General features: G+C 37.5%; 1 protein-coding gene and 1 pseudogene across 2 annotated transcripts in view; both read right to left on the bottom strand.

Annotated features, from left to right (window-relative positions):
* Positions 1–612: 612 nt before the first annotated feature.
* SLC38A6 (solute carrier family 38 member 6) overlaps positions 613–20,403 on the bottom strand; it is a 103,320-nt gene continuing 83,529 nt past the window's right edge. Inside the window, exons 15-18 of one of the 2 annotated variants that reach the window (XR_011971755.1) lie at positions 15,286–15,369; positions 7,154–7,211; positions 5,311–5,475; positions 613–1,270 (exon numbers count right to left, since the gene is read on the bottom strand). Coding sequence is in view for 1 of the 2 variants with exons in the window: in XM_072629394.1 (XP_072485495.1) it covers positions 15,361–15,369 (9 nt within the window). In the remaining variant the exon portion in view is untranslated. Of the gene's footprint in view, positions 1,271–5,310; positions 5,476–7,153; positions 7,212–15,285; positions 15,370–20,403 lie in introns of those variants that run through there. The other variant, XM_072629394.1, reaches the window with a different exon arrangement.
* On the bottom strand, positions 5,640–6,278 carry LOC140525379 (ubiquitin-conjugating enzyme E2 G2 pseudogene; annotated as a pseudogene).

Below are 20,403 nucleotides of genomic sequence, written 5' to 3'. Positions count from 1 at the left end.
AATGTATAAAGTAATGAAAGAAATTTAGATTTACAACTGAAAATGGCCAAGGATCGTATGTCCATCAAACCAACTAGCCAAACAACAGACTATTGAAGGAGAATCCTGGCTTACCAGCCAAGGAGTGAATCCAGTCCTCAGATCATGTATGCAGAATTGTACCATGGAGGATAATTTAATTCATGCTTTTCCTTCATTTTACTAGACTTAAGGTTAAAGATCGATGTGTGTCATAGTTTCAGGACTAGAAGAGATCTTCAAGTATAATAAACACCTCATTTCATGTATAAGGAAATGTAGCCAGAAGAGTAGGAATTACTTGGCTGGGAGGGTCCAGATAATAGTAAACAGAAGAGAAACTTGAACTCAGGTCCTCTGTGGACTCAGCTCTGAGTTATTGCAAGCAAATTTCTTTCCTTTGCAACTAGAGTGACAGCATTGTGAAATGTTTAAGCAATTAGGCTGGAGGGTAATCAGACACTTTCTTAGGGATTTGATTGAGAAGAAAAATTATGCAAAAATCCATTTTGCACATAAAGTAGACATTCAAAAAATGAAAATGCAACTAACTTTATTTAGTCTGCTTTGGTAATGAGCTGAGAACGTTCTGGGTGAAAGAAATCAAAGAATTTATTTGGGATGCAAATGAATGACACAAAGTCTTCAGACAGACCCAGCAAAGTCTCCAAATATTATGCCTCCCCTGAAATATAAATATTAACACAGTATAATGGTTACTGATTGCATTCAGAATAGAGCCTGCTATATCCTCCATCTGGAGTCACAAGATAAGACCACCTCCAAAGAAATTCAGGCCAAGTTCTAAAAACTTTTATTAGCATAGGACTTCAGAGCAACACATTTAAGAAAAGCTATATCATTTTTTGATCTTGGATGCTGAGACCTGGGAAAGACCTTAATTTAGAAAGGCCAAGGTTATCCACTGCATCTTGGGTCTTGCCAGTCACCTTGACCTTTGTCTGGACTTCAGCGATTCTGGAAGAGAGGATGCAGCTGATGACTTTGCACAGCTCTGCCCTCCTCATATACAGTTCAGGTGAAAGCCAAGAAATCATCCTCCAGATGTCTTTGAGAGTGAACAACAAGGAAACTACTACTCCTTCCTTACAGTAGCAGCCCTGTCCCTGTGCCCTTCTCTTGCTCCCTTCTGCGGCTCTAGTTCTCTTTCTAACCTCTATTAATCGGAGCGACTTCCAATGAGGCAGGGTGATGCAGTGTTAAGAGCACTGGATCTAGAAGCAGATTTGTTCTGAAAAAGATCAAAAGGTTTCAGTGGACTGCAAGCTCAATATGAGTCATCATTGTGATGAGGTAGCTAAGAAAGCTGATGCAATCTTGTTCATTAAGTAAGAGGAGCATAGCTTCTAAAAATAAGGGAGAGATAGTTCAAGAGTCCCCTCCACTCATTAGTTCTCACCCAGAGTATCATTTTCAGTTTGGAGTACACAATTTTATTATTTTTTAACATTAACTATTATTTTTTAAAAATTTTCAGTCTCAAATTCTCACTTCAGCCTCTCCCCCAACCACTGAGAAGACAAGCAATATGATACTTGTCTTCATATCAGAGTAGCCAAGTCTTTCCCAGGTGTTCATCATTACAACTCTGCTGTTACTGTGCACAATGATCTCCTGGTTCTTCTCACTTCACTTTGTATCAGTTCATATAGATCTTGCCATGCTTTTCTGAACCCCCTCTCCCAATTATTTCCTATAGCACAATATTATTCCATCACAATCCTATACTACAACTTCTTCAGTCATTCCTTATTTGATAGGCATCCCTTAGTTTCTAATTCTTTCATTAAGTTGGAAGGAAGAGTAACCACCATTCTACATCCGTGTTTATACAATATTGCTTGCTACTGCTATAAACCAGTTAGCCACAAAAAGAACTGCTACAAATATTTTTGTAAACGTGGGTCCTTTTCCTTTTTCTTTGATCTCTTTGAGATATAAACCTAGTAGAGGTATTGCTGGGTCAAAGGATATGCACAGTTTTATAGCCCTTTGGGAATAATTCTAGATTGTTTTCCAAAAGGATTGGACCAACTCACAATCTAAGGCCCTTGTAAGTGCTTCCGTTCTCTGGTTCTAGAGTGTCACTCCAAAATGAGAATCGGTAACATCACTAGTATGGACCTCTATCCACCAGAACAGACTCCAAGCTTCCCAAATCTATCACATGGTTTTCATGAGCTGCTGCCACAAAAGAATTCATCCCCCAGTGGCTAAAACTCTCCAAGTCAGTGAGTTACAGTGGAAAGTCATGGATCTGAAGTTAAGATCTGCCTATAACTGGAAGAATTCCATCTCTAAAACTTTCTTTTTTAAATGTCATTTAAAAACTTAATATTCATTATGTCCTTTTGCTATGATCTCTTATTTTACACAATATTTACACAAGATCTTGACACATTCTTTAATTCTTCATCACGAAACTATACTTTATCACACTGGACATTAAGTCTATCTTTGACATGGTTAGTTTTGAGAAGAGTCCATAGATTTTTCAAAGGAGTTTAAATCAAGCAAGTTTCCAGACAACTAAAACATGTTTATCTCCACCTCTGAGATAAATTTCTTAATTATGTATGGCATGGTGAAGAGCATGTGCAATATTCCATTTCCATTTAGGAATTTCCAATATCAGATATAATTCTGCATCTCAAAATACTGATGCATTCATCAAGGCCCATTATTCCCACTAAATGATAAGACTTATAGGCCCACTACAAAGAAAAATCCCCAACATGGATTTTTGGGGGGTAGCAGAGAGAGAATGGATATTTTACAGTTTGATAAAGGTGACCAAATCTTTTTTAATTTATACTTTTTAAAATTAATTAATTTTTAGTTTTCAACATTCACTTCCACAAGATTTTGAGTTCCAGATTTTCTCCCTATATCTCCCCTCCGCCTACCCCAAGACAGTGTGCATTCTGACTACCCCTTCCCCCAATCTGCCCTCCCTTCTATCACATCCCTCCCTTCTCTTATTTCTTTCCCATCTATTTTCTTACAGGGCAAGATAGATTTCCATATCCCATTGCCTATATGTCTTATTTCCCAGATGCCTGTAAAGCAATTTTTTTAACATTTGTTTTTAAAACTTTGAATTCCAACTACTCTCCCTTCCTCTCTCCTCACCCATCCCCACTGAGAAGGCAAGTAATTTGATATAGGTTATACATGTGTAGTCATGCAAAACACTTCCATAACAGTCATGTTGTGAAAGACTATTTTTTCCTCCATCCTATTCTGACCCCCACTTATTCTATTCTCTTTTTTGACCTTGTTCCTCCTCAAAACTATTTACTTCTAGCTACCCCTCTTCCCATTTGCCCTCCCTCGCTGTCATCCCTCCACCCCACTTCTCCCCTTGTCCCCTACTTTCCTGTAGTATAAGATAGATTTTCATACCAAACTGAGTGTGCATGTTATTCCCTCCTTAAGCCAAATCCAGTGAGAGCAAGCTTCACTCTTTCCCTCTCACTCCCCCCTCTTTTCCTCCATTGCAAGAGCTTTTTCTTGCCTCTTTTCTGGGAGAGATAATTTACTCCATTCTATTTCTCCCTTTGGGAGTACACAATTTTAGAAGAACATTGTTAAGTTAGAGAACGTCCAAAGGAGAGCAACTAAGATGGTGAAGGTCCTTGAGACCATGTCATATGAAGATGGGTTGAAGGGATTGAATGTATTTAGCCTGGAGAAGACGGTGAGGGGAGGGGACGCAGCAGTTTTCTTCAAGTATTTGAAAGGTAGTTACATGGAAGAGGAATTAGATTTGTTCTGTCATAAGAGTAAAAGTTGCAAAGAAGTAAATTGATGTCAGGAAAAACTTTTTAACATTTAGAGCTGATCAAAAGTAGAATGAACTGTCTCAGAGATGAAAGGGCTCCCCTTCCTTTAGAGATATTCAAGCTAGATGGCCAGTTGGGTATGTGACAGTGGGAATTTGTTTCATGTGTGGGTTGTACTAGATGAGATCCCTTCTAGCTTTGAAATTCTTTTTCTACAGTCAATAAATAACTTTATTTTTAATGAAGCCATTAAATTCCACCGTAAAATAAGGAAATTGAAGGGAGGCTAAAAATAAATATAAATGAATAAAAATATTTCTCTTTCGAAAAACGTTTTCAATTCCAAAGCTATCTGATTTCTGATTTCATCAGATTTTTACACAATCAAGAATGTTGTTTTCCTCCTCCCTCCTCCTGATACAGCTTCTAAACTACAAAGCTCAGCTACCCTAACACCTGCCCATCCAAACCCCTGCCAGTGAGCTAATTACTCAGTTTGTGGGCATTTGCAAGTACTGTTTACACATTGTACCACGCCCTTTCCCAATCTTTATAATGTCTTTCATTTCAAACCTAAAAATTTCCCTCTGGAAGACAGACAACACGATCTCCACTCTAGCCAATTCAGGGCCCCTTCAATGGCATCTAATCTCAAAACCGAGGAAGGGGTTTCAGTGAAGATCCATTATATGAAGTTGAAAGGAAAAATGAAAATAAGGTAGACATAAATCTATAGGTAGATAGCTCTTGTATTTAAAAAATAGACATTCCTATTTAAATTTCACTTTCTAAAAGCAGACACAAGTAGCTGATTCCACTGGCAATGAATCTTTTAGAATGTCAAATCTGTCAGCTCTAGACCGCAGATTTGAAGTGTTCAGAGAACACACTGAGGTTGTCAAGATCACAAGAAACAATAAGAGCCCAGAGCCCCTTTGGCCTGGGTATTCCACTCAGAGTGAAGTCCTCCATGACTGCAAATGAATCCCATGCCTGGGCTTTCTCTTAACAGCAACTTTGCCTTGGAGGATTCTAATCGATTTTGCTCCTCTCATTCACACAACGATTACTGAAACCTTATAAGTTTGCAGGTATTGTGTAACACTCTAACCCACTCCCACTTCTAAAGGAAGAATTCATGACCCAGTTACACTAACTACAGGAATTCATTGCTGACTAAAGCAGAAATCTGAATCTTTAAGAAATGTTGGCCAAACACCTGCTGGTTTTTTAAGGCATATTCGTTGTTTTTTCCCCTATTTAATCCACTACATCACACACACACACACACACACACACACACACACACCCCTTTGTTGGCACACATTATAAAAAATGCCATCTGCCAAAAGTATTTTTGGGTTTGACAGTAATATACACCTGAAAAGAAATCATTCCACAGGTTATAAGAAAACATATATTTGCCAAATTGTAAGGACAGAATTTGGTCATAGGTATTCCCCATGTGGCACATATGTAAACAGACCTCAATTGACCTGGAAACTCTTTCTGCATCCGTTGTCTTGAAAGGGAACACTACTGATTGTCCTCTATTGAAAGGCTGGCTTCTCATGGTCACTTCTCCATCGAGGAAAGGCAGGGATCAAGTGGTTGGCTCTTTGTGAGGAATTTAAAGGCAGTCAAGATCCCACTTTGAGAGAGAGAGAGAGAGAGAGAGAGAGAAAGAGAGACAGAGAGAGGTCACCCTGGCACCTCCAACAAAATGTCAGACCTACCAATCTGAGAAATATTCCCAAAGTATAGTAAGCCGCTATCCATCTAACAAAAGGAGAGCCTAGGAGCAGGGCAGAGCATTATAGTGTGAGGAGGAGAGGACAAAGGTGAACTCTCTGACTTCTCTTTCTGGCACAGAGTAGTACCATGGCCACCAACCAACAGTTCAGGAGGAACTGAACTGTGACTAGATTATGAGGTATATGTGTGTGTGAAGGGGGTGGGGAGGGGAGAGAAGAGAGGAAAAGGAAGAGGTCCTAAAACCAGGGGGACTTCTGAACAATCTGCTTGATAATTTGATAAAACTGTTCTGTCAACCCCCAACATTTTAGAAGCATCCACATTAGCACCACTGTCAACATTTGGCTCTGCCAACAGGCTCACTACCAAAAGGAATTCTCCATGCTGCCCAGGATTCCCATGCACAGTGTTGATCTCATGGGTCATGGAATCATCTCCAGGAACCTGGAGGATGGAAATTCAAATCCTCCTGTCAGGATAAAAGTACACATGGAGTATCTCATAGGTAAACCTTATCTTGGGGGGGCTGAGGGTAGTTCTAGGGAAAAGTTCAGAATTGAAGGAAAGATAATAAACTCAAAACAGGTGTCTTCTGGGCCCATGACTAAGGTTTCCATTCAAAAAAAAAAAATCCTCATCAACCATTAGGCCTGTTATAATTCCCTCAAGTAGATTCAGCATCAGTTTCTAGTAGACCATGAGTTCTTTAGCTCTGTCCCAGCCACCCTGGCCCTGCAGCTGCCTCTTACTCCCCCTTCAATGGCCCTATTTCCCCTAACTTTCAAATTCTTTGACCCTGTGATTTAATGACCTGGGTTCAAATATTATCTATGTGACCTTAGGCAAGTCACTTCATTCCCCTGGGCCTCAATTTCCTCCTCTGTAAAATGAACAGTTTGACCTAGATAATCTCTAAGATCATTGCTAGTCTATGATCCTTTGAACTCTGCACTACCTTTACTACCCTTGCCTCCAGGGTAGTTCACAACCTTAACTTCCCACCAAATTTTGCTACAGGGAAGAACTCCATTACAGTGACAACAATGGGGGAAATCATCATAACAAGGTTGTTTCTCATTTCCCTTATCTCCCAGGATGCCATCTCTCCAAGCAGGCCTCAAGTGCAGGGTTAGGGATATGTTTCTTTGCCACCCTACCTTCCTGTTGGAAACATCTCTTACAAGTAGGCATTGAGTATAGAATGGAGATTCAATGGGAGATGTACTTTAGGATCCTGAGGGTCATGTCATCCCCTTCGTACGGAATGAACACTTGACGTAACTCTCAGAAATGACTGCTTTTTCATCTCTTTGAAGAAAATGTCATAGTGCACTTCTGAACTTGTCGGGACATTCACTGCACATAATCTTATAAGGTAGACAGAATTCTCAAGACTGATAGAAGAAACTGCAAGTTAGCAGAGATGAACATTGAACTCGAGCAGTTCTTACCCATATTACCAGGCTTTCTTGTTTACCATAAAATTGTGTATAGTATTTAAATATCACAATTTTAAAATTCTGCTAATATTCTTTTTCACAAGGTGAAGAACTGATGAAGAATGCATCACTTACTTCTCAAGCAGGTTTGGCACATTTGGTGCTCCTTCCTCAGAAGTCCAGCTCCAGAGCCCTATCATAAATTGGAAGTGATACAGAGTTCTCAAAGATGGTGGAAGCAGAATATAAGTACTGGAAGATTCTAACAAGCTATAATAAAGGTTCATATGTCCTATGAAGAACCAATTTAGCTAATGATGGAGACTCATCACTAGAAGGTTACCCACCAGGTGATTAATTGTTCTCAAGAAAGTGGCTTATGGTGCTAAGAATCACACAGTTCTTAGACAACTTACAAATATTAATTAAACTGGGAGCTCCTTGACAGCTGGGACTGCCACAGTGCATGACACATACTAGGGGCTTAATAAATGCTTGTTAACTGACTTATTGACTAAATAGCAATATTCTTAGTATAACCAACAGAAATCAAATGACACACAAACATATTGACCTTCTCACTATAAATGATACCAGAGACATAAAGAAATTGCAGCTAAATGAAAAGAGCTTATAGATTCTGCTCAGAGCAGTGGTAGAATTTGTTTTGTAGCTCATAACAATTTGCATTTTCATTTCATCACAACCTTGCAAGGTAACACAAATATTCTCTCCATTTAAAAAATGAAACTGAATCTCAGCAAGACTGAATGCCCTGCCCATGGTTACATGGCTAGTAACATGGTCAAAGCCAGAATTTGGACTGAGGTCTCAAGTCCAAGTCCATAATTCTTTCCATTATATATTACCATTTCTAGAAGGAAAATAAACATGTGAACTGAAACAAATCTGCCAATATATTTCTTGTGATGTATTCTGATAAGTGATAATAGTGGAACATTTAGATTTACCCACCTCTATACTTGAAGGAGTTTCAGTAGCACTTAAGAATATGGTATTGGGGTAGGGAAGGCAGTTAGGTGATGCAGCAAATAGAGTACAGACCCTGGATTCAGGAGGACCTGAGTTCAAATCTAGCCTCAGATACTTGACACTTAAGAGCTGTGTGACCTTGGGCAAGTCACCCAACCCCAATTGCCTTGCCTTCTCCCCTCCAAAAAAAACATGGTATTGGAAGAAGACACAACTTTAGAGGTATTTGTTGCTCAACTTTCAAAGTATTTCAAAAAGAAGACTCTTAAAGAATGGAAAAGATTATTGATGGCGCTTTTAACAATAACAAAAAGATAACTGAAAATTCAGTATACTAACCCATGTGTCAATTTTCTTCATGAGAATGGGTCTGTGAATGAGTCATACATTATTTGTTCTGCCTAGGTTTTGGACCCTAAGGAGTTGCTTATACCATACAGTACGATGAAAGCACAGGCCTTAGCCATAGAGACCCCAAGCCAGTATAGGCTAAATGCACTAAGCTTTGCTTTCTGGTGAGTCCAGCGTTCATAAGAAGATGTAGCTCCTCATACCTTTCAAACTTTGTATACCCTACATGGGCTGTTATTTACCTTTGTTTTTTTAGCAGAAGAGGGTTTCATTTGTTTCTTGTTTTATTATTTGCCTCACTGAGGCAATATCTCTGATTCCTGACCTTGCACTGGACCTAAAACAGCATCAAGCATTAAGGTTATGCTAAATGAAGTCATGATGATGGGAGGGAAGGCTGTTGTAGGTGCTTTTCCACTACAGATCACATTTTTTTCCATCACACAACTAACAAAGGTATAAAGAAAATAATATGTACTGTGCATAATGATCATTGTGGCTTTTTTGGAAGGCACGACTTATTAGATCAAAATGTCTCTCTAGCAGCTTTCCACAAAGTGTCTTTCCATACCTGGTAACACTATACAAAATTTCATGACAAATAGGACAATGGAGATAATTTGATTCAATGACGTAGTGAGTAATAGCATTCAGTGAAGAATAAAACAGGGAGCCTTCTGCCAACATTATGAAGAATGTCCCAGTATAGTCTAGACAGAAAGAGATTCCTTATCAATGATGATACTCTCTAAAATGGTCTGACTTGCTAACATTGTGTTCATTGCGTCCACCCTTAGAACACTTCAAGGGAGAAGTGAGGGTTGCTTCATGGGGTCTACATATTTGTCTTTCTTGGGTCATAAGGTCTGAATGTGCTCAGACTCTGGAGAAGTCTTGGAGAGAGTGCATGGCTAAGTGAGTCCAAAGCCTCTGCTGGATCTGTATCTGGCCATCTCTCACTATGACCCTTCCCTGATAAATGTGAAATGTAGACCTTGACTGCACTTTTCTCATGTTAGGCTACTCCAGGCTTCTCTTCCTTTAGTTGTCTGGGCCTGACTTCTGATTGACCATCTCTTAGATGTGGAAGGCACTGCAGAGCTTGTAAAATCTAATAACCCTCATTTTTCAGATGAGGAAACTGAGGCCCAGAGAGATGAAGTGATTTATCCAAGACTGTCACACAGATAGTTAGGGAACAGATCTGGGATTCATCAAGGTTGTTTTATTTCTTTACCTAATCTTAGAGAAGAAAGAATATTTTAAATGCCTTGCACCTTGAAGTTGTTCATAGCAGTTGCATGACTATCAAGTTAATTCCTTTTGGCATGGGAATTTTAAGTGACTTTACAAAGTTTCTCCTAATTGAGAGTGGGGAAAATGTTTTAAACATAAAATTTAAATCTCTGACACAAGGAAAAAAAGAAGTTAAACTCAATGTTAAAGGCCTGTTAAAACTAAAATGGGAATGGATGAAATAAAAAATTGACTTGTTTTAGTTTTTTTCAGTTGTGTTGGACTTTCCATGACCCCATTTGGGGTTTCTTGGCAGAGATACTAGAGTGGTTTTCTATTTCCTTCTCTAGCTCATTTTACAGATGAGGAAACTGAGGCAAACAGGGTTAAAGTGATTTCCCTGGGGTCACACAACTATTAAGTATCTGAGGCTGGATCTGAACTCAGGTCTTCCAAAATCTAGGCCCATATTTTATCCACTAGCTTTCCCCAAAAAAGTTGACTACCAGCTATAAACTTATTACAGAAGTTTGATTTATTTTCTTTTGTTTATAATACATATGATTAACCTTTAAGGGTTAAGAAGGGATATAAATTTGATTCAGTTTAAAAATAAAATTGAAATTTTCCTAATTTAAGCAGATATCTTTTCTCCAGATTTGGCCAATTGATGGATAGGGAAAGATCATTCAAGCTATAACGGGAATCAAATTGAGTTTACATTGAATTTCATAATGGGTTATCTCTGGATTTATGACAGATCATTAAATTAGAAATTAATAAATTTAAATATTTGCTACCAAATTTATTCCTTTATGCTCTTTCTCTTGTGGGTATTGTAGAACTTAGGAGTTCTCTCAAATCCTGAAAATTAAACTCTTTCTCCACTAGCTATTATTACTGAGACATAATTTTTTAAAAATCAATATTTAATTTTTACTGGGAAAAATTCCAATTGCCCACAGGAGCCAATCTGAGAAAACATGACTGAGTTCAATTTGACAAACTGAAGGAATTTTGTATGGCTTTGACTGTATTTATGTAAGTACCTAAAGAGAATTAGGTAAAGAAAAAAAACTGGAAAGAACTAATTAGTCCACAACACACAAAGTATATCAAACTGAAGAGTGGGGAAACAGTGGGGAAAAGAAATCTAAAAAAGACAGTAAAATGGAACAGGTGAAAAGTGGAGGTTGATTAGCTAATCAATCAACTCACTTCCTCTTCCTTCCCCTCTGCTTAAAGCACAGATGATAAACCCTGATACCTTTGTCAAGTGAGAATAATAAATCAATCAGAGGTGTGAACAAGGGCAAGACATCAATTAATCACAGGCTTTAGACAAAATGTAAAAAGCCCTTACTCAGTTTAGATGTCTTTAAAACCATTAGATGAACTAGGTGACCTCTGAACACATTGTTTGAGGAAATTTGGTCACATCCTGTTAGTTGTCTATAAAATTGGGAACAAGAAACCCAGAGATTTGAATGTTTGGAAGTTTAGTAGTAGTCTCTAGTCAGATCTCTGAGAAAGATTCACTAGGTGGGGAGGAGAAGAGCCTAAGTCCTGGTCCTACCCTGGCATCAGTATCAGCCCTTGCTTTCAATTTTAGTTTTGGAATCCTACCAGACCTTTTTGGGTCAAAAGAGGATGTTGTGAGTTTCAAAGGGTCTGGAAGATTTTAGAGTACCCATCTATATCCTAACATCATCCTCAAAACAACTGATTTCAGTGTCTGCATCAGGAGTTGAGGACAGACTAGAATCAAAAAGAAAGGCAGATTCAAGGATATACAAGGAGCCAGACAATGAAACCATACCCTATTTCAAGGGAACATCTTGAAGACTCCAGCAAAGACTCCAGGAGCTGTCTTACCCCTTTGCCACATTTGCCCTCTAAACCTGAGACCATTTCCCCCTGGTTTCCATATGTATTTGTGGGAGAGCATGTCATACACTTTTGAGGGGAATGTTTTGTAGCAATTGTTCTTAAATGTAGTAAATACCCTTCATTAAAAGCCAATTGCATCTGGATGACTGATAGCAACTGATAATCATGGGGAAACACCCTGATTTATACAGTATTTTACAGACATCCTAACCCTTCAGGGCTCCTCCTAAGACCCCCGAGGTAGAAAGAATAGAAGCCTAGCTATCCTCTAGGGATCAAATCTGTTAGTGTAAATGGGGATTAAAAGAGTAGTTCAGGTGCACATGCTACATGTGATTTGTAAAGAAAAAAGTTTAAGGTTAAGAAGTTAACAGTAATGTGCTCAAAAGAAATTATAAACTATTTATAGATGTACACAGATAAATATAGTCACTTCCAACACAGTCTGACTTGCAAGATATTTAGCAGTTGGAGATTCAGAAAATCAAATGAAAATAAAGATTCATAGAAAAACTTGTACCTCTTAGACCTGTTTGGAGTAGGAGACTGTCTCCATAAAGGCAATTCCTCTTCAAGAGTTTTGGGAAAATTGCTAACATTTTCAAGCTTAATTTAATTGATGCTGGAATCTTGCTGTGGATTTAAAAAGGGAAACTGGAATCGTGGAACAACTTTAAAACTGAGCCAACTAAGTTCAAATACACATGGGTTGATAGTGTGAAAAATTATTTTTTCTTAGTAATCAGTATCTTGGAGACTCAGAGCTTCCTCTCAGTCCCCTCTCCCTTCTAAAGCTCAGTCTCTCTTTTAGAAGGACATTACTGATGAGATTGCCTTGAATCTTCTTACCCTAGTCAGACCCCCAATCTGAGCATGATTTTATCAAAGGTAGGGAAGCTTCATTTTGTTCTGCTTGGGAGGAGACAGATTCTTCTGCCTAGATAGCCCAAGGTTGGCAGTGGTATGGTATGCTTGGTGGGGTGGGTGATCTAATAGAAGAGGTATTTCCTCTGTCAGGAGGTGGGGTAATATCAGCCCCTGTTGTAAAGGTGAACTGGGCACCCCAACCTCCAAAATGAGCCAGTTATGGACTGTAATTACTATGCAATACATCTATGTCACCAGTTTATGAGAGAAATTAAATGTGGGTACAGCCTAATTTTCATTTGTCTTTCTTGGAACAAATTCCATGAAAGACTGACAATAGTTTAGTAAACACAATTATTATCTATTTTTGGATATTATCCATTTTTTCCACAATTTTTCTGGAGGGTTGAATGATGATGAATTGCATTGATTTTTTGCAGTTATGAAATATTTTGTAGGTATGTTTTGAATGCAACAAATATGAGATGCTACAAGTAGAAGATACATCCATAGAGTTTTTTAATGTTAATGATTTAGAGATGCACTTAACTGGACTAAAGGTAATCAGACTGATGGTACTAAGTTTTGCTTTATATTTTCAATGTTCATAAGATTGTCTTCTCTTAATGCCATAATTATGAGTTTGAAATACTGTAATTGCAAAAAGTATTAAAAAAAAGTATGCTGTTAATACTTGAGAGTGATACCTAAGGGGTAAGAGCATCAAGAAATTGGATTCTCTTGGATTTGAGGACTTCTATAATAGAAATATTTGTCTGAGAACATGATGCTACTCTGGTTAATGATTGTCCAAATATTTTAAATGTGTATACTTTAGTACGCCAAGAGTTAACTTTGTTCTCAAGCATCACAAGAGATTTTGAGAGAGAAGATTAAGGCACAATTGAGAGTTCAACAGACATTAACTATTGCCCAGACTGGTGGCTTCCATCTCTGATTCTCCAGGCAAAGGAAGAACAAACATGGCTTTATAGTTGGTGAATTAGTTAAAAGCTATTTGAGAATTTTCCATGAATTTTCAGCCTAAAAATAAATTGAAATTATAAATTTTGAGCCTAAGCATAAATTTAAATAAGAAATAAATGACATTCAAAGGTCCTTCAGATATAATATTTAGAGATTGAGTTTGCACCTTAAAACTTCAAAATGATGGCAAAAAGACTATATGGATTTTTATAAATTTATACACTTGAGCATGAACTTATTGTCTATACAAAATTCATCCTTTATCATCAGATGAGATGATATTTTTACAAGCAATTAATTTAGGAGTTTGATACTTTGAGTTTCTAATTTCAATCCAATATTCATTAAGTAAATACTTTGAGAACTCACAGTGTCAATCAATCAGAAGAACTGGGAAAATTCACAAAGGTAAAATAAGCTATTAGGGAATGATTAAACAAACTGTAATACACAAATGTAATAAAATATTAATGTACTGTAAGAAATAATATGTTGAAAGATCTATATGAACTGATGCAGAATGAAACAAGCACAGCCAAAAAAGAAAACCCCCAATATATACAATACAACAATGTAAATGGAAAGAACTGTACACTGAAAATATAAGGACTTGAATAAAAAGACATGAGAGGACACCCCAAACCACCCCTTCATGGAGGTGGGAGGTTCACAAATATTACACTGCACATGTTTTAGGACTTTTTCAACATATTGATCAGTTGTGATTGTTTTTCCTCTTTAAAAAATACTTTTTGTTATATGGGAGGTTATCCGGGAGGGCAAGGAAGAGCGGGGTGGAAGAAAACTTGGCATAATTATGATGATTTAAGAAACAGAAGACAGCATAAAAGCATTTAAAGAAGGTTAAATAAGCTATCTACATTGTATTTTAAATAACAAATCTGAGGGATTATCTGCCATGGAAATCTGAACCTGATTATTTTTCATGTATTCTGCTACAGCTTTCAATAGATCTGAATATCTGGTGGCATGAACATTAACTGTAATTATAAGCATTCGAATTTGCTTTGTGAGGTGAATTCTCTTGGCAGATTTGACTTATTTACTATCTGAGATTCTGAAAACCTTGTAGATGCCTCTCCAAGCTCCCTAACCTTTCATTTCTTCAACCACCATAGTATCATGGCATATTCCACTTTATTTCAATCACATGTAGAGTCATGTGTTCAATCAAACCATAACCCACAAGTGTTGAACCTCCCTAATTAGAAACTGTGACCTTTCCCTATCTGACCATCACTCCTGTCATTCATTCTACCTCTCCCTGTGCTTCCTACTATATTTCCTACACCAGTTCATTACCTTCATTCCCTCGGTACTTTTCCAGGCCATTACCCATGTTCTAGTTTCATGTTCCCCCCTTTCATCCCCCACACCACCAGTTAACTATTTCAACTCTACACTATCCTCTGCTCTTGAATCCTTTGTTCCCTTGTCCTATTCCTGCTCTTACCTTCATGGAAAACAAAAGAAAGGCATTTCAATGTAAACCACCTCTTTCAGCATTCTCTTCATTTCAAAATTCATTGGTATAAAGTCCCAATCTCTCATCCTCCCCATCCCTGTTGTGTGATAAAGAAGTAGTTCTTTTCTTTGCCAAAGCTAACCCCTCAATATATGAACTTGACCCCATCCACTTCCCTCTTCTCCATATAGACCTGCATCCTCAATTATCCTCTAACTGTTGAATCTTCAACTTCTCTGTATCAATTGTTTGCTTTCCAATGGTCTCAAAGGGGCCCAGTCTTTAAGAAGCCACCTCTAGACCTCACCATCCTCTCTAACTATTATCCTACTATCTCCCCTTCCTTTCTTAGCCAAATTTGTGGAATAAAATAAGTTGTCTACACTCACTGCCTCCACTTCCTCTCCTCATATACCCCTCAGCCACTTACAATTAGGTTTCTAATCACAATACTTACCTAAAACTGCTCTCTCCAGTTACCAATGATCCCTTAATTGTTAATTTTCATGGTCTTTTCTCAGTCCTAATCTTCTCAAACTCTCTGTAGAAAATCAAATTTAGAGGTGAAGCCTATGGTACATTTTTAAAAGGGTGTCTACTCACAAGACACTATTTTCATGTTTTTTATATTGATGCCTTTGGGGTTTTTTTTCACTACAGTCATTTCCTCATATCACACACACACACACACACACACACACACACACACACATCTAAATTTACCTTGTAAAAATGAAATAAAGTTAAATAATGCCAGCCAACAAAGCAGCCACATTTAACATGGTATGCTTATATTTGATACCCATCTCCAAAAGGGGGGTGTATGTCTGTACTAACAAAAGGGATGTGTGTTTCATAAAGGATATTTGTTTAAAAAAACAGAACTGGAGTAGAGGGTTTTGGCTTGGTTAATTTACAGTCAATCATATTAAAATGTGATTTAGGTGATAAAATAAATTATACAAGGTTATGTAATATAAGAGTCAACAGATACACGTTTGGTGACATTTAGTTATGAACACCGCACAGAATTATAGCCTACAGTATGAAAATGGACTCAAGAATTCACTAATCTTACTGAGGCAGTAAGAAAATTGAACCTTTAAAGATTAGTAGCATAAAATATAATGTGTCCCAAGAATATCACATACAGAAAGTCACTTCTGCTACTCCTTAGAATAATATACGTGTACTTGTGTGAATTCAGAGATGTCTTTCAGATGACTTCAATCAGAATTATAAAAAAAACCTTTTCCAGTTTAGAACATGATGCAGCTGGACTCACAAAGACACAGATAACTCAAATACAAATATATATATACATATATACACACACACACACACACACACACACATTGGGTGATGTGACTTGTGTAAAATATAACTTATAGCTAATGTTTAAAAAATTTTAAAAAATACAAGCAGATTTGTATTTGTAGGGTTAATCAGAAAAAGTTGAATGTGTGATGGAGTTGGGTCTTTATTACCCATGAAAATAAAGGAGTAAAGGTAGGGTGGTGCACTGAATTGTTTTGGGGGTAACAGTAAACATTAGCCTGCCCCTCAGAATAATTTAGGGCATCAACTCATTCGTGAAAATTAGCTATGATATATATACACATACACATATGTGTACATGTGCATGCACACATATGTGCATATATGTATACACATGTGCATATATGTGTGTGTATACACACACAATAAGGCATTTATTTGATGTGTACCAATCACCGTGCTAAGTGCTGAGTATACAAACAAGAAAGTACAACAACCCCTGTTATCAAAGTTTTAATTAAGGGAAATAACACATGTAGGCAAGTTTAGCTTCAGGGCCCATGGGGAGGCCTAGAGGTCTTTAAGGTGCACCATCAGGCTTCATGGCAATGGCTAGGGGACTGGGAGGGCAACAGAAGTAGAACAGATAGTAAAGACAAATGATCCTCCATCTTATAGGAAGGATTGTACTTACTGACTATCCATCTAAATAGTGTAAGCTGCCATATTGATCTGAACACAGAGTTCAGAGTAGAATAAAGCTCTAGGTTTTTTACTGGGGGGTTGTGAGAAAGGGGTTATTGGGAAGGACTCCTCATGCTCTTTCTCTGTTAGGCTCTACTATGGCTGGTGAGATTCATCAAGGACCAATCTCTTCCTACTCCAGCTGTCAATAACATCTCTCTTGTCTTTATTTCACTGTTTAGTATGTTGTCTTGTCTACGCGATCTAATTTCTTAATTTAACACCTTTCGAAGAATAGAGGTTTAAAGTACAGTCTATTAGACTTTTTTCAACTGAATTATGATTTATTTACTTTATATGTAAAGTGAGGGGATTAGACTCCTCTGATATCGAAGGTCTTTTCTGACTCTATATCTATTATCCTAAACAAATTTAGGTTTGATATAAGAAAAAAAAAACCTTCATAATAACTAGAATTAGAATAATTAGAAAAGTGAAATGGGCTTTCTTAGGAGGGAGTGGGGTTCCCCTTCCCTGGAGATCTTCTAATGAAGGCTGGATTTATGATGATGTAGAATGTGTTGTAAGATGAGAGCCTTGTTTGAATATACAGATTGAACCATATTTTGAAAGGTAATCTTTTCAAGGACCCTCTTTCACAGTCTGCTGAAAGCCTTGTACCCCTTATCAGAATGTTTTAAATGCTTAAAATAAAATATATAGGATTACAAAAGAAGCCAGTTATGTTGAAATAGTTATAAAAAAAATTAAGTACAATCCCTCTCCTATTCCCTATCTCTAGCAGACACACTCTCCTGTTAAAAATCCCTGCACTAGATGGTCTCTGAGGTTCCTATCAACTTTGAACTCCACTTCTGAGATTCTGTATTCTAAGATCATCATACACAGAAATGACCTCTGTAGCCATCCTCCAGGGTGAGTCTGATCAAAGTTAACTTTTTTCCACCTGGCAGACCTAGAGCTCAGCCAAGATGATGCTATCAATTCTTTCTGTCTCTTAACTTGTTTCTCTTGACCACTTGCTATGAAGCACAGGAACACAGAGGTTGTTGGTGGAGTAAAGGGAGCAGGATACAGACAAAACACAAGACCGAGTATCCAATAAAGGTAGAGTGAACTACAGAAAAAGGATTCTGATTAGACAATGGTGAAGTCAATTATTGTATTTTCAACTGAACCTCCTTTTATACAGCTTATAACACTGAAACACCCTTAATCAGTTTCACATTTATCTTGTCATGATTCCCAAGCATTAGATTTTTTTTTTGTAAAGATGTGAGAAACAATTATTTTCAAAATTTTGTAAGTAAGAAATAAATACCTGATGCTTTTTATGGAGTTTATTTTATTTTTGTTATTCTTACCACCACAATGGGAAGATTAGAAGGAGTGTCTCTAGGAGAGTGAATAAATAGGATGTCTAAATAAGAATATTAATTCTTTGTCCCCAAAAAAGAGTTGTAAGAAATTCTGATACTAAAGGCTGACATTTAACTCACAGACACACTGACTAAAGTGAGTTTAATGTAAGTTAATTCTGACCTAGCTACAGAGCACTGTCAACATGCTATGAAAAGAAAAGCAGGTTAAAATTAATCCAGTTTAAATCCCTTTGTTCAAACCCTTATTTTCCATTACCATATGCTGGCAGAGTTAGCACCAGGGACAGGCCAGGACAGAAATAGCCTGCCCGCCAAGCAACCCACAGATTAGCTAGTAACTTGATCTGCCTGCAAACAGACAAGGCTGAGCAGGGTGGAGGGAAAAGTTTGTTTACCTAAAAAAAAAAAAAAAAAAATCTACCCAGTTCATTAACATGAATGCACACAATGCCTAGTATTTCCTTTGTGCTAAATTAACTCATCCTGATTCCTGGCCCTGGCTTCCAAATTAACCCTTTCAGGGATAGACTGAAAGAGATCCCTAAAAATCTCAATGCAGAGCAGTCCCAATCTAAGGAAAATGGCCTTGGATGAGGATGCTGGTTCCATTCTGCTATTTACTCATTGTGTGACATTAGGTAAGTCCCTTCACGTCCCTGGGCCTCTATCACTTTTCTGTAAAATAAGGGGGTAGGAGGTTTGGTTCAAGTAGAAGGCATTTAAGATTGTCTAGATCCTAAATTTTGTGCTTCTGTGACTGTCCTCCAGCTGGCACAAATACAACTGTTACATGCAAATTAGTGCCTGTGCAAAAAGCCTACTTTGTACACTTGACACTCAGGCCCAACCAAACCATCTCCATCTCCTCCTTCTCCCCCTGGTAAGCAAAGTGAGAAAAGTAGACTTTGCAAAAGTGAAAATGTTTTTAGAAGCTTATGCAAGAGTGTTGAGGGCCAACAACTGGCTCATACCTCCATTAAAAATCATGTGTAAGGTCTACCTGAAATTTGATAGTTCTATTTCTGAGGTTCCATTTAGTGAAATTTACAAGAAAATGAAACTTTAGTTTTAAGGACATGCCATCAGCTACTCAGGAAAAAGAACAAAGCTGGATGAGCTGCATTTATGTGGTGACTTGCCTCCCCTTGAACTGCAAGTCTTGGCTTTAGTGGCTAACTCAAGGAATCTAGAATATTTCAGAGACTACAAGGATATTCCCAGAGTTTGCTGATTTTTCAGCTTCTGCTTTTCTAAGAGGAAAACAAGGGGAATAAAGAAGGAAAGTTCCAGACTTTTTGGTTTGTACAGAGCCTTCACACAGTAAATCAATGGGCTGCTTCAATTCTGTTTGCTCTGCAGCCAGACTGAAATAATATAGTCCCTACAGAGGTGTGAATTACCCTCATTCATCTTAATGGAGTGTTAACTTCAAAGACTGGTTTTAACCATTTAAATGCTTAGACATTACGAAAACATTTGGTTCAAATAATGGAAAAGAATTTATAAGAATCTAACTTCAGTACAAAGGCACAATTTGGTTTTTTATTGTGTCTTCAAATCATCTAATCAAACAAGCATGACACCAAATATAAGCCACAAGTCTTATCAGTGAACAATATTTTGCGTTTTCTTTTTTAAATTTTATTTTAAATAGTTATAATCTCATCAGTTATAAAAAATGAGCCTTAGAAAAAACAAATGGCTCTGAAAGAAAACATACACACACACACACACACACATACACACACACCCCCCAAATACTGTCACAGGCAAGTCCTCAGAAAAGCTTTTGAGCTATGTCTACAATAACTGGTAAAGGGGGCAAAGTTGCTTTGCTGTTTATCTTAGACACTTCCAAGCTGTTCTAGGGAACAGTTGTTGTCTAAATAGATAGGTAGATGGAACAGAACATCAGGTTATAAAAATAATGAGTCCTCTAAAATAATTTATTCTGATGTTAATCAGACTTAGAAGTTTAGGGCAAAATACTCAACAGGATTCTTGCCTTCTTGCCAAATCTTTCCTCTGTCCCTCTTTATATCCCATGGGTAGGGGGAAAATGCATTAATTGATGCCCAGTTGTTATCACACTTAACATTTGCCCCAGGGGCATTCTTGCATCTGTTGCAGATTTAGGGTTATTTGGTTGGGTACCACTGGGGTTGGAAGCATTCAAGTAGTCATTTATATCTTGGGCTGTAATTCTGAAA

The sequence above is a fragment of the Notamacropus eugenii genome, chromosome 1 (genome assembly GCF_028372415.1).
Source record: "Notamacropus eugenii isolate mMacEug1 chromosome 1, mMacEug1.pri_v2, whole genome shotgun sequence".
NCBI classification, from domain to species: Eukaryota; Metazoa; Chordata; class Mammalia; order Diprotodontia; family Macropodidae; genus Notamacropus; species Notamacropus eugenii.
This window is presented reverse-complemented; position numbering and strand designations above follow the sequence as displayed.